This window comes from Zeus faber (genome assembly GCF_960531495.2).
Source record: "Zeus faber genome assembly, chromosome: 21".
Lineage (NCBI taxonomy): Eukaryota > Metazoa > Chordata > Actinopteri > Zeiformes > Zeidae > Zeus > Zeus faber.
Genome location: NC_137208.1, coordinates 16740713 through 16767290, shown reverse-complemented (window position 1 = coordinate 16767290; position 26578 = coordinate 16740713). Strand labels below are relative to the sequence as shown.

The 26578-nt window shown below is 49.2% G+C and overlaps 1 protein-coding gene across 1 annotated transcript in view; it reads right to left on the bottom strand.

The window, feature by feature from the left end:
• Window positions 1-26578, bottom strand: part of ptn (pleiotrophin) — a 41929-nt gene that overhangs the window by 13441 nt on the left and 1910 nt on the right. Inside the window, exons 2-3 of the mRNA XM_080022251.1 lie at window positions 1401-1495; window positions 76-249 (exon numbers count right to left, since the gene is read on the bottom strand). Coding sequence (XP_079878377.1) covers window positions 76-249; window positions 1401-1494 — 268 coding nt within the window. The 5' untranslated portion in view covers window position 1495. The remainder of the gene's footprint in view (window positions 1-75; window positions 250-1400; window positions 1496-26578) is intronic.

Genomic DNA, 26578 nt, shown 5'->3' with positions numbered 1-26578 from the left:
TGGCACTTTCACTCCGGGATCCCCGCCCGTCTTCGGGGGCCCTGCGTCCGCGGCAACCGCGCCCTCCCCCTTCACCTCCGAACTTCTTCTTCCAGTTGCAGGGGATCTTGCAGCGCTGGGTCTTGATGGTCTGCTTGCAGTCGGTGCCGGTGCGGGTTCCCTCCCTGGTGCCCAGGCCGCAGTCACCCTCGTTGGCCACGCACACGCTCCACTGCCACTCCCCGCAGTCCGACTTGCGCTCCTTCTTTCCTGCAACGGGCGGGGCGAGAAAACACCTATTCCCACCGACGTCTGAAAATTGGCTACTACTTTTAAGATGGCTTCACACTGAATCCGACAAACGGCAACCACTCAGCCAAAGTAAAATTTGTTTGTCTATGGAGAGTTGTAGAAACCTCCCGCCAAAGATTTCCAATCCAACATTGCGACCTGAAGCCACTGGTGCGAAGTATGAAAATCGAAGGCTGTTGGATCTGGGCTTAGAACTATGTAAATAGTTAATGTCAGGGCTTGACTGGGACAAAAAATGGGCCCTGGCATTTTTGTCGGCCCAGCGCAAGCATCTGACAAGCGAAACAGAGGACAGAGGGAAAGAGGTGGAGCCAAGTAAGAGATGTGATTGGGCCAGTCCAGTGCCAGTACAGAAGATGAACCAACGGGCCGCTGTCCCTCCCGGATGGCTGTTGCACAGTTTCTTTTTTAATATATCGCCACCGAGGTGCAGCTCATAAATGCCCCGTATGCCAAATTACCAGTCCACTGGTTATGGTTATAGTTATGAATATAAAATAATACTGATAATGTTGGGTGCTTCCATACCCACTATCAATGAATACATTTTTATGGTCATGAATTGAGCGTATTTTTTTTTTTCCAGACCATGCAAATACTATTCCAAGTTATATTTAAACGCTCATTCATGAAAATGGCTGAGCAAACAACTCGCTGTTGAACTCGAGAAGACCGAGCTCTCCCGGTTTTGCTCCGACATATTTTGTGGAGTCTCGACACATGCACTACGACAGCCGCCACAGGGGAGAGTCGGCCAGTTCGGCCAGTTTTAGGATTCACTGTAAAGTTGGCTTTACTTTGCTGCACTAAGTAGCAGGGAGAGAGAGAGAGAGAGAGAGAGAGAGAGAGAGAGAAAGGAAGAGGAGCTGCACTCTTTCAGCTAAAGGTCAAAGTATTTAATTCAGCGGGAAAACATCTGCATCCGACTTATGTTAAAAAAATCCAAGTCCTTCTGCCCTCATTTAAGGTTTATAAATGCAGGGAGAGTTCTGACACAGTCTCCTTGCAAATTTGCATAAAATTAACATTAGCCACATCTCTGAAACATTCTAATGTGACGTCAATCCTATCCCCTATGGGCGAGTCCTCCCTGACGGGCGGGGAGTCACCTTGCTTCTCGGCCTTGCCCCCTTCGGCCGCCATCGCCACCAGCACCAGGAGGGCCAGCACGGCTGCTCCTGTCCACTGTTTCTCTCCGGGCATTCTGGAGGAGAGAGAGAGAGAGAGAGAGAGAGAGAGGGAGAGAGAGGGAGAGAGATATTTGAGCAAACCTTTATTGGACCTTATTGTCCAAGCATGGCCACAACTTAAACAAAAAAAACAACATTTCCTTCAGCAAAATTTAAGAACAAAACAAACCAATTCATATATAAATAGAGGAATGAAAATGAAAAAAAAGGTAGATCAGAAGTCAAGCAGCAACATCTCGCCTTCAATGACGCACAAAACCTCCTCAATGCACCACATGCTTATGAAAGACTCCAAGTTGTCCATCAATTTAAAAAAAATAAAGTCCACCCTGATGCGTGCTGTCAGTCGTCCTTTTAACATGAATTTGAGGTCAACTGACCCCTGACCAGTTCTGCAGTTCCTCCTGGTCTTCCATATGTCCATCTTGGACACTCCAGAGAGCAGGTTTTATTTAAAACGTGAAGAATACCTCGGATCAGAAATAAACAACTCAAAAGAAAAAAGGCATCCCTAAACGCTGAAACCACCCTGACAACAAAACAAACAAACCCCTCAACCTGTCACACTGTACAAAAGGTGATGGAGCGTTTCCGTCTGTGTGCAAAACAAAAACACCTCCCATGTGCTGGGATCCAGGCGTGCCAGATACCCGTTCGTAGCTACCGCCCTGTGTACAATCCTCCACTGGAGAACGCCCGTCCGTTTATCAATGGGGGGCTTGTACAAGGATCGCCAGCAACCTTTTGGAGAAGATTCTGGTCCTGTAGTACTGACCGGTAGAAAGGGGCCAGCCCTGACCGGTCAACATCCTCCTGATGGAGAAGAAACAGCTCTTTATCATAGCCCAGGCGGGCTGTCCTCTTCAGCAGCAGCAGAGCTGTATGCAACCAGCTCAGTCCATGGCAGTAGAGCAGTCTCTGTGCAGCTGGTAATCTGAAGGCAGTGATCCTTGCTGGGAAATCCATGAGGCCCTGCCCTCCCTCCTGCGGTGCAGGTGCTTTCATCCAGTGATGTCCGCACCACTACCATCTGCTGCAGATGGGAGTGAACAGTTCTTCCCCTGGAACTCTTCTGTTCCTAGGAACACCAACAAAAACCTTCAGTCCCCTCGTTCCCCACCTCAGCCCTCCTGGCAGACTGGGAGCTGCCCCCTCCCTCCACTGACCCACTTGCCACACCTCACTTTTCTCCCAGGTTATTTTGGCAGAGGCTATCTTCTCATATAACCCCAAACTTTCTTCAAGGATCTCCACATCTCCCTGTGGTGAAATAAAAACATTGATGTCATCAGTGTAGGCTGACGACACCAATGGCAGACAAATGGGAGATTCCATTTAGTTTTTCCCTGAGCCTGCAATTACAGGGGTTCTATCACTAATGAATACAGTTGTCCAGATAAGGGACATCCCTGTCTGAGCCCTCTCCTCACACAACTGGACAACTCAATCTACCCCACACCTTAAGCATAATGAGGATTTTCTGTACTGAAGTTCCATATAAGATAAAAACCCTTGACCAAAACCAAAAGCCCTCAAAGTGGAAAAAAGTAATACTTGATCGACCCTATCAAAGGCTTTCTCCCGATCGAAGGGTCCAAAAATAAAGTTGTGCAATTCGCTTAAATCAGACAGGTCTCTGATTAAAAACAAGTTGTCCATTATAGTCCGGCCTGGAATGCAATATGACTGGTTGTTGTGAACCAGTCACTCCAGATAGTTTTTGAGTCCCTTTGCCAACACCCTGGAAGGCAGTTTATAGTCTGTGCACAGAAGAGAAACAGGTCTCCAGTTTTTTTTTTAAGTGCCAAGTCCCCTTTCTTTGGCAGCAGGGAGAGGGCAGCACGACGTCAGGAAGTACTTCCAGCAGATCAGGGCCCAGACCGTCCCAAAAATGTGTATTTTGTTTTATTTATTTATTTATGAATTTATTTTTATTCATTTATTTACCTGTACTGTCAGCATGCTGGGCATACAACACAGAGCATTTTGTATTCCATTGCATCTAGGACAGAGCCAAGTTCTCAACCTGCAATGCAAGAACGGCTGCAATAACTCTGTCCTGTGGATGATATATAAGATGACAAGAGCACAGTTTTTGGTTTTATAGAACCAATCCCCCTCTTTGGAGAACTATTTTACCATGTTTGGGTCTATAAACAACTAATCACTACTCGAAGAGTGGGAGAATCACCACTGGTGACACAATTAAACAGAGAACCAAACAACATATACACGGAAACAAACATTGGACGACAAGATGCATTGAAAAACATTTAAATAGGTCCAGGAAAACTGGAACAGAAATTGGTCACGTGGCCTATCCTATCATTGTTATGGCAGTAAATGCCAAAGCAGGGTTCAAAGCAGGTGTGGTGGTGTGTGTGTGTGTGTGTGTGTGTGTGTGTGTGTGTGTGTGTGTGTGTGTGTGTAAGGTGTCCACCGGTGAGTGTACAGGTTATCCCAATTGGTTCTGGTTTATAAGGTTTGTGTTATGTCGTGGTGCCTCCAAGCAGCGGAAAGGGCCCCGAAGCCCCCTCCCTGAGCGCCGCAGCTGCAAAGACACCCCCATGGCAGCAGGAACGCCCCGAGCACCCCGCTCTGCAGCCACAGAAGACCCCCGGGCCCCCAGAGAAGCCGGAGGCCCGCGGCGCAACCCCCATGCTCAGCCCAGAGGAGAATAACCCAGTCCCAGGGAGCACGAGGAGACCCCGCACCCCAGGGCGCACACATACAACCCACCTCCAAGTGCGGGCACAAGGTGCAGCCGCAGGCACAGAACCCGGGCCGCGGACACCGGGCACGGACCACGGGCCGGAAGCCAGGTCCGAAGCCGTCAGACCGACACCACCGCCCGAACCGGCAGGCGAGCCGGCGGGACCCCCATGCCCACCCGCCCAAGGGCAAGGCCCACCCCACCGCAGCCGACACCAGGATGCTACCCCCCCACCGATGCCAGCAGGCCACCAGATATGTGGGCCCTCCATAATCCCCGGCACCCGGGGCAGAGAGGCCATGCTGCGGGAGCAAAGGCCGACAGCCGCCCCCCGCACGGTGGATTTTTACATTTTTTAGTGGGCGGTGTAAAAATCCACCGAATGGCTCCTCATCTCAAGGCGGGTCACCTGCTCCCTCTGACAAACAGACTTCTCCAGGTTAAAAAAGAAAGCGTGAGGAGCATCCATTTCCATAATGCTGGTGAAGCGCGCCCTCACTTTGGCCCCCTTCATCCCTTCCTGCGAAAAGTGAGCTTAGTTTGTTCCTCTTCTCCTCCAGCAGTGTGTTCAGGAGGGCGTTTGCAAGTGTCAGGAGGTTTTGCAGGATGTCTCTGATCTCCCGCTCCAGCCTCTCCGCCGCTGCTCTGGATCCGGCCGCAGAGTGGTTGGTGTACTGCCGACAAAAGCCTTGAGTCTGTGTTTTTCCGACCTCCCACCGCTGACTCAGCGACTCAAAGCCCGCTTTGCTGGTCCTCCCCCCCGCCCAAAAGGATGCAAGCCTCTCGCAGAAGATACGAATTCGGAAGCAGCTTAACATTGAAAAGCCAGTATGAGCTAAATCTCATACCGGGAGAAAAGTGGAAGTCTGTGGTAACAAGATGGAGACACTTGGACATACATGTCATGAATGTGGACACCACTCTCTACGAGCCGAGCGACATAGCGTTCCTCCTTCAGGGAGAGCGCCGCCGCCCATGTTCACGCGGGCGGAGCGCGGCGGATTGTCGTAGCGCACCTGCTCTCCTGCCGCCAGCAAAGCACCTGCTCGGCCGCGACACCGCCCTCACTCCGTGTGGGAGCGAGAGGGGACGGCGTCTCTCTGGACGCCATCTGCACCGCGATCCACTCCAAACACCAAACTAACACGCAGAACTAACCAATTACACTATACAACACACTCTGACGTGGCGCTGCCCGTTAGCGGCAGCCTGCACGGCCGCTCCTCGTTGATTATGCACATTTTACTTTTGTTCATAATCCCCGGGTGCGGTGGAAATGCATTTCACTTGCACGTATGTGTGAACGTTTGTATATGTATGTGACAAATAAACCTCTAGAATCGCTTGTATCTTGAATACAGTCAAGCCGCTAAGGAAAGCAGTAATAACAGAGAGAAAAAAGACACTCCGTGAAGCAGTGCACTCTCATCTGCCACGCACTCACCCAGCATGCACGAGAGAGAGAGAGAGAGAGAGAGAGAGAGAAACGATCAGAAAATAAATGACTGGAATTTGAATCCCAGGAGGAGGGTGAGATACGATCTACCGCAGGGCTATTCAACTGCTTCCAGGCTGTGGCCGGACTTTTTCGACCTGGTACTGTCTTAGGGACCGGAAAATTTTCAAAAAGGCAAACGTTATAACTTCCAGTGTAACTGCACTTAAAAACAAAGAAAAATACAAAGCAGAAGCACCTTCAAATTCCGCGAATGTGCTAATGTGCTTAAAGGGATACTCCAGCTATTTGGGGGAAATGTCACAGGAGCTAGGCTAGTTGATCCCCTCTGCAGCCAAGCCTGAGGCTAACTCAGTTCGCATGCAGTCCGCATCCAGAATGCCTCAGTTCCGGACGCACAGGGATAAAATTCGACCTTCTCGTCTGAAACTGGAAGATAAAGTAGACAAAAAAATCCAAGTCGCCTTCACATTTATTCTTTTTCCATTCAGATTGAAATGTATTTAGGGGCCAGTCGTCGCCGGCATGTGGGCGTGTGTTTGAGCCATCAAAAGGTAATTTACGTCAAAGAACATCCGAATACGCTTCCCGTTTTCCAGAGGGTGTCAAAGTTTCGACCCAAAAAAGCAGAACGGGGGGTGCGGCTCGCTCGCTCGCTCGCTCTCTCTCTCTCTCTCTCTCTCTCTCTCTCTCTCAGAGTTGCTCCACATATTCCGTTCGGTGTTTGCGTACGCCGGTAAAGCTGTGCTTCCCCGCCTCCGGCCTCGGCCCGGCAGGCAGCGGCCCTCAATCTGTCACTATCAACGGCATCACCCGGCGCCGGGAAAACTGCAGGACACGGTGGGCCAAACTCTCTCTCTCCCTCTCTCTCTCTCTCTCTCTCTCTCTCTCTCTCTCCCCATCCCTCTGCCCCGTCTCCCCCCCCCGCCAGCGCCCTCGCTCCCGTCCGCCGAGCGGAATCCCACGTCGACGGGGGGCACCAGCGTGAGTCCGGGCAATTACCGAGCGTCTCAACCCCCCTCCTCCCCGTCCGCTCCCCTGCGCTCAAGCGACTGAAGGCGGTAGAGCCCGGCCGGGCGATCGTTTCCGTTTGCCGCTTTGAATTAATCACGCGCTGGCTCCGAGCCACCGCCCCGTCGCGCGTGGAACTTCGGGCCGCTTAACTCTCTTCCAACTTTTTTTTTTTTTTACTACTCCTTCCTTAAGCGTTAACAGTACAAATCCCAACACATTAATGATACGGTACGCTAATAGGCTGGACGAGTGGATTTCCAACAGCCGTTCAAACGTTGAGATTTCAACATTTTGGGACGTTATCAAAAGCCGTTATCTCTGATTTCCTTCTCTCCAGCACTTATCACGAAGCGGACGATGAGCGGCGCGCCAGGGCGGCGCGGTGGCTGCCAGCGAAATTCATCTGTGTGCACTTCAGAGGTGCGATTTCAGCCTTTTTACTTTCGAAAAAAAAAAAGAAAAAAAAAGCCCCGCTTGGGATTAAACGCTTTGGAGACTTTTTTGAAAGATATTCAAATCACGTCTTCATTCATCTCCATTGAATCCCATTTTTTTTTTTTTTCGAAGAAGGCGACGTCGTGAGATCTGAGAGGGAGAGTTTCTTTTTCTTTTTTTCTTTTTTTTCGAAGATCTCAATAGAGAGGGTTAGGGAAGCGTTCGGCTCCTGAGCTTAGTCGGTAACAGGTGGACTCGACGGAGAAAATGACTCACAGAACATACAAACGCGAGGTGAAAGGTCACATCCTACGTCTCCAAGGAATGCAAACGGCCTCTCTGGTGGCTTCGACTCTCGTTCTACTTTGGGAGCAGGCTCGGTTTTTTTGGCTCGATTTGACGCCTGAGATGCACCTGAGATGCATCAGAGCATTTGGTAGGCTCTGCTAAGAAGCAAGGAGCCCTGTCGAGAAAAAATAAACCCAAAAAAACCCTTAAAGACACGCTCCTGAAAACCGGGACACGCACCCGCCTGCACACACACACACACACACACGCGCGCGCACGCGCTACACGGGTGAAGAGCGGAGCGCGGTGAAAAATAGCCAACCGCCGCTCCCACTTTCTTTCCGCTAAATCCCTGCCCCCAGCAACCTGAACACGATTCAATCACTGATTTTCATGACTCAAGCCCCTTTTAGTTCGACTGAAGCGCCAGGATTTTATTTTATTTTTATTCACATCAGCTCAAGTCGCTTATCGGCCGCGGCGGAAGTCGGACTCGGCCAAGAGTGGCGGCGGTGAGTCATTCCTCCTTCGCGGGCTACAAAGACGCGAGGCGCGCAGCGGATATTTCTGCCCGTTGGGTCTCGCCTGGTCCTTAAAAAAGGCCGACTTTAAGGGGCCAGGTCTCAGGGACCAGGTCTCAGGGGCCAGGTCTCAGGGGCCGTGGACAGCACGGCGAGCGTGCTGTCCACGGCCCCTGAGACCTGGCCCTGCTGCCGAGAATGACGGTTGCCAACAGGTTGGGTTTGGGCCGACGACCGTACTGTACCTTGTTGGTTCTTCTTTCCGCGGCGTCAACCTCGCCGTCTGCTCGGAACCCTAACCAGCGATCGATGCGTGGATTTATCCATTGAGCTCACTCTATTGTAGAATTATGGGATGGCACTTTAGCGTGCAGCGGTGAGCGTTTTTGTCTTCACTCCCTAAGACTTTGCTCTCCTGTTGGAAACGACCCCATACGGCTCCACGGAGAAGGGTTTGAATCTGCACTTGGGGGCTTTGGAGTGACTCTGTTTGTACTGTGTATACATTGCTCGACAATAATGGTAGCCCGGATGCAATCAGATTTGGCCTTTGTCAACTATCTCATGTGGTCGTCGTCCTCGATCAAGCCATCAAGCGACGTATCGACATCTCCACTGATCTCCCTTAAGTACAGAATGATTAAAACTGGTCAACTGTATTGAGGGTCTTGTAGATATTTGATGCATGGTTGCCGTGCCCTGTCATAGATCAATTGAGCAATCGATAAACGGTGATGGATACCCTGATATGGCAAAATATGGTTTACAACGGCCAAAATGCGGTTGCCCGGGGCACCGGCAACCGTTATTGTCGAGCCCTGTATGTCTCTGCACATATATATACTGTACATATATCGATCTAACTATGAATGTCTGTCTGTCTGTCCTACTGTCTGTCTGTCTGTCTGTATGTCTGTATGTCCGACGATTAATTCCACAACCGTTCATCCGGTCCACTTTACACTCGGCAGGTGTGTCGCTGAGGGCGTGCAGTGCGGAATTCGGTGCAATTTGGACACGCGACACAATATTAATATTAATAAACATAAACACATAAACAGCGAACCAGCGGGGGGGCGGGGCGGGGGGCTTCAGGGCTCTGCGACTGAGTCACAAAGAGGGTCTCTCTTCCTTTGCCTTTTAAATTCATGGCCTGTGCCCTCTGCTTTCATTTCATCTGCCAAAGCACTTTGTGAGCTGGGTTTTTAAAGGTGCTATATACATAAAGCTATTATTATTATTATTATTATTATTTTTTTTTTTTTTTTTAAATTATTATTATTATTAGTATTATTAGTATTAGTATTATTATTAGTATTGTTATTATTATTATTATTAGTAGTATTATTATTATTTCCCTTTTACCAGCAGTTTCCTCTTCCATTATTGAACAGGACTGAATCGTTGACATTTTGTTAAACTGTGCTTTTAAAGTGTCTTAAAGTCTTACATTTTGAACGGGCATTTACTCGTATATCTTACTATAAAGGAAGGAATCTCTGTCCGTCCCATCTCTGTATGTCCTTCGATTATCTGGACGACTTTGTCCGATCTACTTTACACTCGGCGGTTGCATCGCTGGGGACCCAAGGAATTTTGACACGCAACACGTCTAATATTAATAAGCTTCCAATAAGCAAGCGAACAGCGAGGCGCTCCGCTCGGTACAGCGGGGCGGGGCTTCGGGCTCCGATCTCCCGTTCACCACCCGGTCACGGGCACCAAGCGAGCGCAGGTGAGGGAATATATTGATCCCACCCCTACAGCGCAGCCCCTTCCCAACAGTATGTTTTTGACAGGCACAGCATTAGTACATACTGTATACTGTATAAGAGAGAGACAGAGCGAGAGAGAGCGAGAGAGACAGACAGAGCAATCCGTTTTATTGGCAACGCTAGACGCTATCTAACCAGGGGAATAAGTAGCTATCAGATCCTCCATCGATCCAGACGTAGCAGTGGACTGCTGGCAAGGGGGGGGAAACCAATACAGGCCACAAATCGAAGGACCTTCCGTGACCCTTAACGTACTCCGGCAGATACACACAAGATGGCTTCCGACTCCGGGTGAAAGACGCACCCCGTGCAAAACTCTGCACGTCTGCGCTTTCTTCCTCCCTCATTAGGAGCGCTGTAACCCGTGCCTCGTGTTTGCTTTAAAGGCGAGAAAAAAAAAACCAAAAAAAACAAAAACGGCTGAGTGGGAATAAAGGAGGGAGCAGTCGAAGGGATCAATTGCAAGAAAAAAAGGAAGAAGAAGCGACTTATCGTCAGCTGTCTCGGGGCCAGGGAGTTAAAAAAGGTTTCCAGGTTTACCCCGCTCCGCTGTGAAGAATGGATTTCCCCTTTCCTTCAACCTCAGCCTGTGGCCACCCCTCCGGAATCAAATTCTATATGGAGTGTGTCAGTGAGGAGCAGTATTTCCATATTGTGTTCGCGATAATAAAAAGCAAATGGAGTGTTTTTATAGAACCTGCACATTAATATTGAATTGGATGAACATGAAAGGGGTATATTTTTCAAATCGGTCCGACTCAGGTATTGATTTCAACAATATTACCCATTCCTTCAGACATTTCAGGACACCGAGACTGAATTCCAAAGATGGAGCAGCCAGATATTGAGCAGATCATGATGAATATTTGTTGACGGCCTGATTTGTGCATATACTTGAGGTTTTTGGTCAAATAACTAATAAAATAAAAAAAATCTTATTTTTAATCAAAATATGATTGATTGACGCTTCAAAAGCCGGTCAATTATGATATTATTTATTACTGATAATTTCATGTGATTTAATCGTTTGAGGGGGTCTGTCAAGATTTAACCTGTCCACTTAGAGAGAGAGAGCGAGAGAGAGAGTTAGAGAGAGAGAGAGAGAGAGCGAGAGAGAGCGAGAGAGAGAGAGAGAGAGAGCGAGAGACCGAGACGGTTGGGTGGGGGTGGGGGTGGTGGTGGGGGGGGGCAGGCCTCACCTGCCGAGACCCCACCTAAACGCGTTGAAAGGATTTACTGGGGAGATCCTCGGCGCCTGTGTTCCTTGAGCTTGTGCTTGAGAGATTCCAAGCGGAGAGCTAACCAAAGAAAAAGACACGCACACACACACACACACACACACACACACACACACACACACACACACACACACACAACCGTATTGACCGAAAAGGTCTTTGAAAGCGGCAGGCGGCGGCAGCGTGGAGAGCGAGGTGTATGGCCGAACAATACGCTTACAAAAGCCTTTGGATTACCGATTAGAATAAATTTAAACAGTCGAAAAAGAAAAAAATGATCCTGGAAATAAGAAAAAAAATAAAAAGAAGAAGAAGAGACATTATTGGTAGAAAACCCAATTTTGGCTTTGAGAACGGCCGTCACCTTGAGAAAAGCGTGAAAGCGGCCGAGGGGACGCCCTAATTGAGGCGGCGCCGCCACCATTTTTCATGCTAACGGGCGGATGATTAGAGGGAAGCGCCACGTCTTCCTTGACTGCTGTTTGGTTAAGGTCACAGAGTGTGGGGGTGGAGCGTGTGGAGAGGGTGCCGGCACCAGCACCCCCGCCTCCACTCTTGCGAACGACCCCCACCTGCAGAACCTGCGCCCCGGGAGACCCCACCGCAAACAGAAAATGCAATCTGGTCTAAGTGTGTGCAGGCAAGCGTGTGTGTGTGTGTGTGTGTGTGTGTGTGTGTGCGTGTGTTTCACCAAATGACAGCCATGTTTACTGATAAAGTAACAATTGGTGACTAAAATAACACTTTATGTATATGAAACCATAGAAGATGTGATAACTTAGTCATTACATTGAATTCATGTATAATTTCTACCCTGTGTACCTCGACTAATAATTAGTAAAACAAAATTAATACTTTTTTCGCAATAACCATTTAAAAATTGTATAGAAATAATACACTAAGAATAAACCTTAAACAAAAGAAAAAATAAACGAGAAATAAAAGCAATATTCACTGAAAAAAATAAATGAACAATCAACAATTATCCTATGCGGAGAACTGTAATTGTATATTTAAATATTATATTATATTATATTATATTAAATTATATTATATTATATTATATTATATTATATTATTTCATATTATTTCATATTATATATTATAATATTATACTATATTATATTATATTATGTTATGTTATATTATATTATATTATATTATATTATATTATATTATATTATATTAGATATTATATTTGGTTATTTCTGTTCTGTATCTTTGTGTATTTGTGTATATCTGGCTATTTTTTACTTTATTTTTTTATATTGCATCTTATACATCATTCTATTTGAGATTTTTTTTATTCCCAATACCTGAAAATGTACTTGGCTAAAGCCAAAACAGCCGAATAACAAACAAAGCCATGAAATGATGCACCGGTGCCTCCATAACTTCCTGTACATGTATATTTGAGCCTCTCTCTAAACGCCTACTCAGTCTGTTCTCTTCCCTCTCGTCTCTTCCTCGCCGTAACACCCAGCTTTTTTATTTTTATTTTTTTACTGCCGCTGCATTTGTGAGCTCTTATTACGGTACTTATGCAAATACGCCTCCTGCGGCAGGGGGGGGGGCACGGATGTACGATACCACAAAGAAAGGTTATATTCAAATTGTCTTTATTTGCTCTCCGTTTGTTTGTTTCTTCCCACAAGTTTCCTTTCCTTTTTATTTTGTATTATTATTGCTCTGTGTGTCTCTCGCGCACATAGACACACATTCGTCCTCTTTCATCGTTTTCTGTCACACACGCACGCACGCACAGACACACACACACACACACACACACACACACACACACACAGCGAGCCGTGACAGGAACTAAGGCAGATGAAACGTTCTTCTTTTTTTGGCGACAGAGACACTTCGGAACGAATGAACACCAAAAAACTAATTAAATGTGTTTTTCCATAAATATTTATCCAATGAATTTGGATGAAACACCTTCTTGAGAGAACTTGAGAAGATTGTGGCGGGAAATACCAACGGACCCCCTTGCTGTATTAACCCAATGTGTGACTGGGGTCACACACAATCAAATTAATACTGTACTTGGGACGAATCCCTTGATATTGAACATTTTGGAATATTTTGCGGATGTCTGTTTATTTCTTAGTTCATTTGCACACGAGAGAAACGATGATTGCCTGTTTGGATATCACGACCAATCAGGTAGAGGCGTTGATTAGAGCAGCTAGAACAGTCTTTGCAGTTCAAAAAGTTGCATCTTTATTGCGACGCCACCTAGAAGACATTTTCCAGCTTTATTGCAATATCACAATCACCAAAATCCCAGACGACACAGCATCTAGTCTCCTCTCACGGTATCGACGTTACACCCATATTTCGGCCCTCGGGGGCCATGGGTGGGCTTTTGGTGCGACTTTGATCGCAGGCTGAAAAGGGGTTAAGAAACCCGGTGTGGTTCTTTCTAGCCCCCGGTTTGATGGCGAGAGATTGTGCTTAATATTTCAAACGTGTTCTATTGCCTCATCTTTTCATCCCCCCCGCCCCTGGCTCTGAAAAAAAAAAAAAGGCCACAGTCGAATCACTTCGATAAAGCCGGTGGCTATGAGGGGAAGTGGAGCAGGGGTGGGGCGGGCGGGGCGGGGCGGGCGGGGTCTTATCACAGCTCCTCGCCGCTCTGCCTTTTATTCCCCTCGTCCGGCTGCCTTTTGATGGCTGGAAATTGCAGATCCCGGCCGTCTGGACGCCGGGCTCGGCCCGTCTGATCCTCCCGGCTCCGGCGGTTCAGAGACGGGGCGCCGGGGGTCCGCGTCCCGGCATGCCCCTCCGCCATTTGCATTAGCGCTCACCGATTAGCGCTTCTCCCGCCTGCTCTCCAGAGGCGCCGATCTGGTCCTTCTGATTGAAAACGCAGCCTGCGCCCTACGTGTGTGTGTGTGTGTGTGTTTGATTTCCTGGGAAAGTCGGCAGAAAGCAGCGTGAGACAGCGTTTTTATGAAAGCTCGCCGGTTGTAAAAGCCTTGGCGGCGCGGCGCCGGCAGTCCTCTCTACCTTTTTTTTTGGATTAGAGCGCCCTCGTCTCTTTCCTCCACGCCGTCTGGCTGCCTCCCCCTCCTATCGCTCGCTTTCCCCGCTTCTTTTTCCGACGTATTTAGCCGAGTGATGTGGCGGGGAATTGAATTTGTATTTCCGCGCGCACAATGCCGTGTCCTTAATTTTTCTTTTCTGTTTTGTGAACCGTCGAGCGGGTTCTCATTTCTGGAGTGGATAGACATTGGTGCTCCGTTGAACGCCGCGCGAATCGCGGCGATTGGGATGGGGGGAGGGGGAAAAACTCTGGGGGATTAAGGCAAATAATGCCTGCCTCGCATGCCAATCGCGAGCGATCCCCGAATAATACGGCAGGGCTCCCTCACACAATCAGCAACCCCCGAATGGGCAAATATTGACGTTCGACGGTTCTCTCAGCAAAAAAGTTTCAATTCGGCTGAGGAAACTGTGTGTATTTCGGTTCCGGAAGGCCCAACGCTGTTGTTTGAGCGCCAGCGAGAGCAATACTTACATATTAAGGATTTGCATTGTTTGAAGGATTTGCATGAATCGAGAGTTTATCGGGGTCAGTCTGTTCTTTTCCTGCACGGTTGAAGAATTCGGGGAAACGCTGTCAAAGGGAGTCAAAGTACGTTGCGGTCAAAGTTCGCTCTGTCCCTTACGCTCGTTTTAACATATACAAGACATACGGTATGTGAACACATTTTGGCAGCATCGGGATGAGTCCCAGATTCAAGAGTCTGTCATACACACTTTAATGAAGGCACAAACGCCAACGCAGGGCATAGATCGTTGGCAATTCAAGAATATAACGGGATAAATGATTAAAATCGGGGTCTTTTTTTCTCAATTACACCCACAAAAGCCCTACAAAGCATATGTAAATACGGCATTATGTCGTATTTACACGGCATTATACAGCAAATACGGCATTATGTCATGCCTTTGAGTTGGCATGAAGAACGGTCCAAAAATTCTCAAAAAGACTCTCGCGTGGCTCTCATGCCTCGGAACGGGAAACCGTTTCACGCGCCGGGGAATCGGACTTGTACGGCTGCGTACAACCTCCTTTCCAAAATGACAGGGGTGGAAATCCCAGATGCAAATCCCCCCCCTCCTCCCACGGGGGATCTAATCTGACCGCTGTAGCCACGGATCATCCACCCACCGACGGCGGCCGTCCTGAAAGAGGTCTCCAAGTCCATTATACCCTCACGGCACATGTAAAACACAGCTCGGTCGAAGGGGGAGATAGGGGGCTACAGCTGCCAGTGGAGAGATAAAGCCCCCACCGGCCCCCTACGGCCCCCTCCGTTACCTGTAATCCCGCACTGGGCTCACAGCGCCGTGCAGAACTCCGGTCGCAGCGGCACCCGCGGAACCTCGACTTAATGCCGCGCTGATACGCGCTTCCGCTATCGCACCTAATAATGTTCCAGGGATTAGCCACCTCAGTGAGTACAGTCGAGGTACACATGTACAGTACACACACACACACACACACACACACACACGGATGCATGGTTGGGTTGCGGGATGGATGGGGGAGGGTATTGTACTAATGGTAATTTCCAGGTTTTGTTTGTGCTTCCCCTCAAGGGTACAGTACCCTGTTTACATTGAGGGTGCTGTAATTTGCATCCGGTCACACCAACAGAGGTGCGGTAGGTGGAACCCGGCCGGTGCATCACAGCGCCGGTCCTTCCCCTGGAGCCCCGCCCTCCTCGCGTTTGCATCACCAGGGATGATGAGCATGGATCATACCCGCAGGAAGCGACGAGCTCGCCCCGAACGCGGCCCCAAATGGAATGGTGAAAAAATGGACGGGTTACCGACCCGTCCCCCTCACGAATAACACGCCGCGCACGTCAGATGGGTAGTCCAGAGTCAAGCGCCTTCCAGGCCTTGAATGCCGCTCGTGTGCTCTGCTCTCAGCAGACTCTGGAGTTCTGCCAAACAAAAGCGGACGAAACGGGTGGATGCTGAACCTTGAATCCCAATACTGAGAATGCATAAAATTCTAAAGATGTTGTAAACCTTTGGAAATGCCGAGCGATTAATCACAGGCTTTGTGAAAACCCGCCTTTGAAAACATTGTTAAATGTACGTGGGTTTGAGGGCTGTGCTCTCGTCAGGTGGAAACGATTCACTCCCCGAATCCTTTGCGACGTTCACTGATGGAATCACTCATGGTTTGTGTGTTTGGGTGTAAAATGAATACTACACAAATATACCAGCCAGCTTTCCTCTTACTCCCAAAACAATAATAATTCAAATAATTAAAACATCTTTTGCTGTGGACCCTTCGCGCAATTTCTTCACGGACCCCTAGGGGGGGGGGGGGGTCACGGGCCCCCTTTTGGGACCGCTTCAGAGCCATGTGCTTCCGTCTGACATCCCGCTCGGTGGTTCAATGACATTTAAATTCAGGGCGCGTGACCCTGGAAGACTTGTAATACGAGGAGCAACCGCCGCTGGAGGAGGCTCACCGATCTGTATCTCTCGAGTCCCGTCCTCGGGAAAAGCGGCGGTGACACTCAGGCACGCGGAGAAAAGTACCTTTGTCACCGTGTTTGAAACATATTGGAGATAAGATATCTCAAATCCATACGGGGGTAAAAAAAATAAATACAAAAATAAATAATAACCTGTGCAAATATGGCGGGTGGGTGTGTGGAGTGTGTTAAGAGTTAACAGCCTTGGTACATTTTCGGAGCTCTCCCCATTGACTCAAAGGGGATTTTAACATAATGCCGTATTTACATACGCTTCATAGAGCTTATGTCGGTGTAATAGGGGGGAGAAAAACCCAAATTAGAATCATTTACCCCGTTATATGTATTCAGGATTAACCGACAATCTATACCATAATGTGTACATGTTGCGCCTTAAAGCGTATTTCTTAACACTTGAACTCTGCGCCGTGCAGATTACGTTCTCAGGTTGATCGTCTGCGCCGCTCGGTAGCTTTATTTTCCGGTGGCTAAACGGCGGCAGGGAACAAAGACCCGGCTGGAGACTAGGAGAGCTCCCCCCCAAAAAAAGTAAACAGTTGTAAATGTCCCCCCTCAGGCTCCGGCTCACATCGGCTCCCACCGCCCAAAGAGAAATAGTTACAGTTCAATATCTGACACAGATGTCACTAACCTTCTGCCCAATTTGCGCTTTTCAGCCGGGCTCCCCACCGGCGATGTTCCGGGGCCTTAAAAAGCCTATTGATTTAAAAAAGAGAGGGGTGGGGGGGATAACAATAACGGTCCCGGCATCTCCGCGGCTCCTACGGTACGAGGCGGAGCATTACCTCGATATCCGTCCAATTTCAGGGATGATTGGATTCGAGTGAGTGTAGGCCCCCTTATTTATTTTATTTATTTTCTTTTTTTTAATCCCTAACCTGTGTGCCGCCGTACGAGGCAATCGTCGGCGGTCATTTTCCGCCGTTTATTTCCAAAGACGCGAGTTGATGACCCGTTCATTTGCACCAGATGTACCCACGAGCCGAAGGCAGCTGTGCTGCGAGGACTAATTAGCACGCCGCAGTCGCGACGCTTGCCGCCGTTTTTGATTTCAATCTCAATTGCTTCGAGAGACCTGCGCCGATTCAACGTCTACCCAGGCGCCTGCTTCCCCCCCGGATTGACGGAACCCGTCGAGGAATGGGTGTTTCACCTTTAATAAGGCCCATTTCTCTGTCGCTCTGGTCGGGGATTACTCCTGTCATGCCGCAATTTTCTCCCTCACATACTTCTGCCGTGCGGGAGCATTAACGGCGGTGCTGGAAAGAGTTAACGGTTGGGGTTTGGCGGGGCGAAGGGTGTGATGCAACACCCACCGCTGGCTTGAAACGTCCCCTGTTCAGTGTTGCACAGGTTGGGCTGACGAAGAGGAGGAGGAAGATGAGGAGGACGATGAGAAGGAACATGGTTGAACAAGAATATTGGTGTTATACACGTATACGGTATTATAGGAATATACCGTATATATATGTACTGTATATATATCATATTAAAATAATATAATAACATTATTTTTGTAGGTACGTATGTATGTAGATAAGTAGGTAGGTAGGTAGGTATGTAATGAGGCAGGTATATACGTAGGTACGTTCGGGTGTAGGTAGGTATGTATATGGGTAGATGGGTGTGTATGTATGTATATATTTATTTATGCATGTATGCATGTATGCATGTATGCATGTATGCATGTATGTATGTATGTATGTATGTATGTATGTATGTATGTATGTATGTATGTATGCATGTATGTATGTATGTATGTATGTATGTATGTATGTATGTATGCATGTATTATTGTATGCATGCATGTATGTATGTATATATGTATGTATGTATATATGTATGTATCTATGCATGAATGTATGTATGCATGTACAGTATGTATGTATGTATGTATGTATGTATGTATGTATGTATGTATGTATGTACAGTATGTATGTATCTATGCATGAATGTATGTATGTATGTATGTATGTATGTATGTATGTATGTACCTAGGTAAGTAGGTAGGTAGGTAGGTTTAGGTAAGTAGCTTTTTCTTCACGTACTGGAGATGCAGGAGAGAAAAATGAGCAACGCTGTTCAGTGACAGTCTGTGGTCTGGCTGGAGTGTGGCTCCTGTAGCACAGATGAGGCTTTGCTGTCAGCAGAGGGCTCTCACGATCCATCTACATCAGCCCCCGACCTCTCGTCTCCTCTTTTGTGTGCAAATGCAGGGTAATGGCACCCGACATCAACATCCCCCGCCGCAATATTGAACTGAGCTCTTCTCTGAAAACCACTCAATTTCCCCCCCCCCCTCTCAAACAGAGGCAACCTCAAAAATCACTGCTCTGTATCTTTCCGCTGCCTGGCCTACTATTGACCCCCCCGCCCCCAGAATTCCTGCCCGAGTTGACAGGTCTGAAGGATATCCATAGGTTCTCCTCACTCCACACTGACCTCTGCCTTAAGCTGTGTGATAAGCCTTTCATAGGCGGCCGCACGACCTCGTCTACTCCACACTGGCCTCTCGTGGCTGAAGGAAGCCGCTGCAGGAGGAGGGGGAGAGGGAGCTGAGCGTGATGGGGGGAGGGAGGAGGAGGGCTTGTTTCGAGGGGGGGGGGGGCGTCCGAGCACGGTCCCGATATACCGTTTCGGGAGCCTCTTCCGCATTCCGCCCGCTCCTTCCCGATGTCATCCGTCCGCGGCGTCCTTTCGTCAGACTCCGGGATCACCTGCGCCCGCTCCCGACCAAAGCGTTCAAAGCGAGATCAGAGGGAACGGGTATTGAGAGACACGGACGGAGTTCCCCTCCCACCGCGCAATCCACCCACCCGACCCAGAGGGCCCATGATGAATGACGATGATCATGGTGATGATGATGAGGATGATGATGATGGGGGATCAGACAAACAAAGGAACAGCCGGGGAGGACAAAGGCAAACGTCAGGACGGCTTACAGTGGGAAGGCATGGGCCGTGAGAATGTATTTTCGACCGATACAAGCACGAAACGCCCTCAGACGCGTCTTGCACGCGCTACACAGGCTGCAACGTGCGAACGCCAGCACGTGACCTCGCGCCGGGATTTCGCTCGCATCCCCTACGCACCTATTGGTCGTATATTGTCATTGGCCGCAGGAAAAAAAAAAAAAAAAAGAGAGAAGATGGTCGGCACGTCCTTTTTAATACTAGAAGAATGCAAGAATGGGAATATAATTCACTTGTCTTGCCTGTGCGTGAATCGGAGGAAGGGAGACTTGAATTCGACGACCCCCGTCGGTTGTTTCCCTTCTGATGTAATCAGCGTTTTTATGTTTATTATATTGAAGCTTTATTCTCCATTTTCCTGATAACGTGGGCCCATTATTTAATGCTGCGTTATGCCCCCGCTCTGCGGCTCAAAACACCATTTGTTTTTGTAAATGCTTTGATGCTCTATTATTTTTTTCCTGCTTGATGTACGATGTGTTTTATTTCTTAATTTTTTTTTTTTTTTCTTTCTCTGGATATTACCGCCTCCCCCCGTAGCGTTTCACAACTTAAACGTACACATTTGCTACGCGATCGGTAAACAATGGCTCACAAATCTCTCGATCGAGGGGTCTGTTGTTGACGCATTAATAATTTTCGTGATTCCCAAAATGAGCAATTTAACCGGGTTAGCGACACAAGGGAAGATTTAAACTGAAATAAATTTGCATTATTAGATTCGCATTTTTAGAATTTACGATGGCGATCCCTTCTCACCGGCCTTCTTCTTTTCCTGTATCCTCCAAAGAGAACTTTGGAACAACAGCATTTCTCTGAGACAGCCCCGGAATGGAATGCTGTTTTTACTTGTTTAATCCAGTGTGTAATGATAGTGTCACTCAGGGAACTGCTCCCCTGGCTTTTTTTCCGCGCAAACCTCAATGAATCAATCGCTGCTGGGGGGGTGGAGCTCGAGCACTATATTCCGGGTTCCCGGTGGCAGCCTTATTTTCGGAGGGACGCACGCGGGGTGGGGGGGGGAAAAAAAAGGTAATTTATTTGAAATGGTGGACAAAAAGTAGATTGGACAACCCTGATTTGTCAAGGACATGACGTTTGGCTAAAAGGTCTATCATTCACATTGTCTCTTGGGGTCAATCTCCGCAGGGGGTCACCCGGTAGTGTGACCCCCCCCCCCCCCCCCACCCCCCAACGACCACTTCGGAAGTTGGGGGCTCATTGGCTGCTTTTTGGGTTTACCTTCCCTTTTTCCGGGCGGAACCGGATTTAATTCTTTTTTTGTTTGTTGTTTGTGCGCTTTACAGTTGAAGTGTAGTAATCCGAGTCTAGACTTGATTAAGAGAGAGAGAGGGTGAGCGGAGAGGCTGTCGTGCCTTCTGGGCCTGTGAAACCGAGAAAAAAATAAAAATAAATAATAATAATAATTTTGAAAAAAAAAAAAAAAAAAAAAAAGGCAAAGCAATGCCATTGCACATACCGACACTTTACAAAGTCCCTGATAGCAGCTGGCGGAAAGTTAATTGAGCACCTGTTTTTGAAAGCCCCCCGTCAAACTTGATAAGTGTGGAAATAGGTTTCAACATGTGATGGCTTAATTAAAAAAAAAAAAAAACGCTTGTAAAAATATTGGAATGAATAATAATGAGAAGGAGCCTTCCCGCGTCATACGTCTTCCCGCATAGAGAGAGAGAGAGAGAGAGGGAGAGAGAGAGAGAGAGAGAGAGAGAGAGAGAGGAGGGTGAAAAGCAAGCGATGAGGTGGATTTTAAATGGGGACCAGCCACCGAGGAGGGCCACGTGCGGCACCGGAGAGACCCAGCGCCCGAGGTCCTCTGATCTCAGCGGGGGGGGGGGGGGTGCTGATGGGAATTCGATACACGGCAACAACGGCAGATAATTTATTCCACCACAGCGCGACGACGCTGATGCTTGTTTGTCTTTTCGGCCGCACAACGCGCGCTCTCCGGCCCGACAACAGACGACGCCTCGGGTTTCTCCGAGTCTGTGACGAGCCCATCGATGAATCCGCCCGTTCGTACGGTGCATTTGCGAAAGGCATTATTAAAGTAAATTCCAGCAAATCGTGCCGCCGCGTTACATGATGGTAAGAATTGAAAGAGCGCGACACCATAGCAGGTTTTCCGCCCGGGGCGAAGACAGAGGTGCCTCCATTTTCACGATAGCCTGAGAGGTACGAGCGCTCTCGGTGATCACTCCGCCGGGCGAAGTCGTTTCCCGGGAGGCACAGACGTTTATTCTGGCTGTTGTGCGCCGCCAACCTGTCAACGCCGCGCGGCGGGGCCGCTTCCAATCCGTCCCGGAAACGGATAATACAAAAATAAAAACTCATGCGCCCTCCGCTGTCGTCGTCTACGTTCGGGCGGAACAAAAATCCTGATTTATCGATGATATAACCGCAAATGAAAACACACGAATCACACAAATAAGAACGCCACCCGGACAGTTTTGCGGCGGCTTTTTCTTATGCCAGCTGAATCTTTCCTGACACCGCCGGCCGCAGCTCCGGGGTTCTGTAACTTACGGCGTGGGTGGTTAGACCGGGTGGGGGTGGGGGAGGCGGCGGGGGAGTGGGGAAGGCTCCGCCCGCCGTCACACACATCCTCACCCACCCGGGGCTCTAGCTCTGCCCTTTGTGTTTGCCACTGAGCATTAAGGCAGATCGGAGGTAGTACAGTGTGTACATGGGCACCACTTGGCCGTTGTCACGTGGCTTGTCTGCTCCCTCCAGAGAAGGGAGCAGACAAGCGGGTAATGACACACCTGTCCCCGCAGCCGCTTCACCAAACAGGAGGCATCGCCTCTGCGGAGCAGGCAGGACCGGGAGGAAGAGGCGGAGGGCGGCCTCATCTCGTCTCGCCGAGCCTTATTTTCCTCGCAAAATAAACGAGGAGGCTCGGGCAGCGGCTCCCACCGGCGTCGAGCTGGACTCCCTCCACCACCCCCCTTCCATCCGTCCCCTCCCTCCATCCCTCCATCCATCCCTCCACCCATCCCTCCATCCCTCCATCCCTCCATCCCTCCCCGGGGAGCTCCGTTGCTGCAAACACTGGTCGGGATGTGCAAAACCACCTCTTCAGCCGCCCCTGCAGCTCACGCCGGAGTGAGCTGCAGGGGCATAACCTTGAAAAAGAGAGACAGGCCAGGCAGCAAAAGACAACAACAACAACAAGGACGGCAACGAAAACAACAACAGCAACGACAACGACGACAACTACAACAACGACGACAACAACAACAACAACAACAACAACAACAAAAACAATGACAACAACGACGACAACAACAACAACAACAATGACAACGACGACAACAACAACAGCGACCCCTCGTGATTTTTTGGTCTCTGGTGCCCCGCCCCCCACCTCCCTGGCCACTGTGCTGTCGTGGTCCTGTTGTGAACAGGCTGTGAAATGTGTCTGCGCTCGCGAGGCCACAGCCCCGGTCATGTGAGACTGGAGCTCTGGACGTTTTAATCAGACACACCCATCACCTACCATCACCCGCCCCGCCCCACCCCCACCGCCCTTCTGCTTGTTGTTTGTTGTTTGTTTGGACGGGCTGGCTGTTTTGGCAGAGTGCGCTGTGGATGGAATACTAATGGATATGACTAATGATTTGTTCTTTCTTGACATGCACTGATTTACTCTGCATCCCCCCTGGGCCCCGTCTTCTCTCTCTCTCTCTCTCTCTCTCTCTCGCTCTCTCCTTCTCTCTCTCTCTCCTTCTCTCTCGCTCTCTCTCCTTCACCCCCCCCCCCCACACCCAATCAACATAGTTCTTCATATCCTCCTCTTTTTACTGATCCCTCACCCCTCTCTGCTTTTGTGCGGCTTCAAACCGAGGCGACTGGACCGAAGGCTGATCTCGAGGAGTGGTTTCGACGCGATTTGACTTGAAATATGAACGAAAGGGAAAAGATCTGGGGACGGGAGAAGGGGAACGCTTTGCTCACCTTTGCGTATTCAAAAGCATTTGAAAGCATCTCGTCCCGCCTGGACTGGAAGCTACAGGCAGGAGGACGCGGCTATAACACGGGCACTGTTGTATTCTTGTCGCCGGCCATCGCTTGGATCATCTAACTTTGGTTTCCCCGGAAAGCAGCGTCTGTGGATGGGGATGGTGACGGGGATGGGTGTGGGTGCGTGTGTGAAAGTTTCCCGTTCGGCCAAATGAAATCCAAGTGAGATTAAGCCAAGGATTAGACACCCTCCTCCTCCTCCTCCTCCTCCTCCTCCTCCTCCTCCTCTTTTCATACAGAGGATTTCAACTGTTTGAAACTAATTCCGGCATTAAAGATTTGGGAGTCTCCACGCCCTTCAAGCAGCCAGCGATCCACCGTTGAACCTCATAGTATTAAAGGAAAGAGTGTAATTTCCGGAAGTACAGAAGTAGAAGCGAGCTAAATAGAAGAAATCACATACAAAATTTTCGATGTAAACGTTTCCGCATCGCTTCAGAAAAGCGGCTGCGGAGTCCCGCATCAAACAAAGCCATATGGACGCCTGCATCTGCATAAAACGATCCCATCCCTCGGAGGCATCATCATTAGCAATCCAATTGTGAGGTAGGGAGACAGACGCTAAGTGACTGAGAAAGCCGCGGCGGCACTCACGATCAATTTAACTTTCCATTCAACATCGGTGGCTGCATCACAGCAAGCCCCGTGTTTTTGAAGTTCTGACGGAGGGTAAAAAAGGTCGAGACGGATGCGCCGCCGACGTTTCCCCAATGACTGTTGTTTGCCTCGGCTTTCGCCATTAGTCCCGATCGCCGGTTACCTGAGTTTTTATGCCTCGCTGGAGTTCGATTTCTCGCACAGAAATATCATCGGGGTTATATTCGGCCAACGAGCAGCACACCAAGGGTGACGCTAAATATAGAGAGAGCTAATTGATTTCAATAAGCATTGGCGGGGGATCCTCCAAATCATTTGCTGAGGAAACTGCATTGGCAGGAAGTTTTTTTTAAACCATTCAAATGAGGGTGAGGGCGGTTGTGTCGAGTTTTGGAGGTGAATGCAAATACGCTTTGCTCCATACACAAATACATCGGCAGCTTTCTCGGGTGTCTTCTTGTCTCGGTGACAAGGAGACGAGTCTGCCCCTTATTATTTTGCGCTTCAATCCCTTTTCCCCTCTCTGGCGACACCACTGCCTGAGAGTTATGGCCATGCCTCAGTTCATTAGGGAGATACAAACAGTCTTGTAAACCCAAGCCGGGGCAGGGACACCGGGGAGCCCTGCACCCCATAAACGCACACGCCTCCTGCCGCTCTCCTCCTCCAGATTTTACAGGGGATTCACATCTGCCGCCCGCCAGACCGGGGAGGGACCAATTACCTGAAGCTCCAGCCAGGGGTGCCAGAATAGGGGTACACCGGGCCCCCCCCCCACTCCCCGCACTTTCAGGTATTATGGAAAATGTTTTTTGGCGAGAGCGTCTACGCCGGGTATTACGGTAATGGAACGTTGCCGGTAACGTCCTAAGCCCATCGCTATTGTTTGCGGCCACGCGATGAGTGTGTGTTGTTCGCTCATCTCCCCGTGGCTCGTTCCCCACCAGAACGGAAAAGCCTTTAGTGCCATACTTTGGCTCTTTTTTCAACACAATCTACATTTAAACACATTTTTTTGAACGTCTCTTTAATAGGGCCACAAATTGCGTCCCAACCGCTCCCTCAGGGGCAGCCTGAGCCTGGAAGCCCCGGATGCCCACCCCTAACGGCGCCACCGCCAACCGCTACAGGTAGATTGTGTCTGTGGCGTGACGTGACGCCAAGTAGCCACATGGCTAATTTGGCTTATTTAACCAATGGAATACCAGATATTTATTTGACACCGCTTTTGGCCAATAGTTTTTAAATAGTCACTCGCTCACATGCCCCCCACTTTGTGAACCCCGACTACGTGGTAAAATCCGTCGCCTATGGCTCCAGCTCCACTGAATGAACCTCACTGTCGGACGGAAGATTCAGACGTACCTGGTGAAATCAGAAAAAAATGCCTTTAAAACTCCTGTGTGTTGGTGATCTCAATATGACACTTTAGCTCCGAGTCCCTGACCACAGGCCCCAGGCTTGTGTAGCCCCTGACTGGCAGGGATGTTTGAACTGTCATCTGTGTGAGTATGTACGCTTGTTTCTGTGTGTGTGTGTGTCAGTGTGGGTCTCTATGTGCACATGTGTGTTTCAGCATATGTCCGATTGAAAGGGAATCTAATGAGCTGATTGATTGCGATGCAAACCCTCCGGTGATCATTAGTTCTCTGGGTGTACAACACGACAACAGGCCAAAAGGGCCCGGCCTCGCACTTCGACGTCACACCGAACGACTCCTGTCACAAACAAAGGTGAAAGCCATGGTGGGTTTTTTCTCCCTCGTGGCTCCTCGCTGAAACTGTTTCTGATGCAGTAAATGTGAGTGAAGGGTTAGTGAGCGTAGCTCATTAATAGCATGACGCACACATGCCCTAACCCCAACCCATCTATTCAAATTCCACCACAAAAGGCATTAGCAGCACCATCAATGGGCTCCTCCAGACAATAGCACCAATCCTGCACAAGTGGAACATTCTCTCAACTATACCAGCTAATTCTTTTTCAGCCTTGATTGCTTTCCCTCGCCTGTAATGAGACGGCGGCGGGTGTGATGACTGAATGACAATCCCTTGGATTTCCACATGTGATTATCAAACTGCAACCCCACAGGGCTTACTTGATTGGCCATCAGTCCATGTTATCGGCGCAGCGTCTCGAGTGGTGCTGAATAAAAACCTAGTCTACGGCATCGCTCAGCCGTAGTGATGGCGAACACCCCATAGTAACCCCACGGAGGACGCGAGGTTAGGCTCGCAGACATCACCAATCCTCCCATTTGTTCTGTGGTGGCAACGTTTCCAGGATGAGATCTCAAAGTGGGAGGTAATGAAGGGGAATTCTTTTTAACAGGTCCCTCTCTCTCTCTCTCTCTCTCTCTCTCCTGGCATGCCACCCCTCCTCTTTTCTTCTATCCCTCTCTTTATCCTTTCCTGCTTTTACTTTTGGAGGCCCTCCGGACCCCGTCAAGGCTTGCTCTGTTCATCCCACATGCGAGGGGTCAATGTGTACCCCACAAGAATACACCAGCCTCT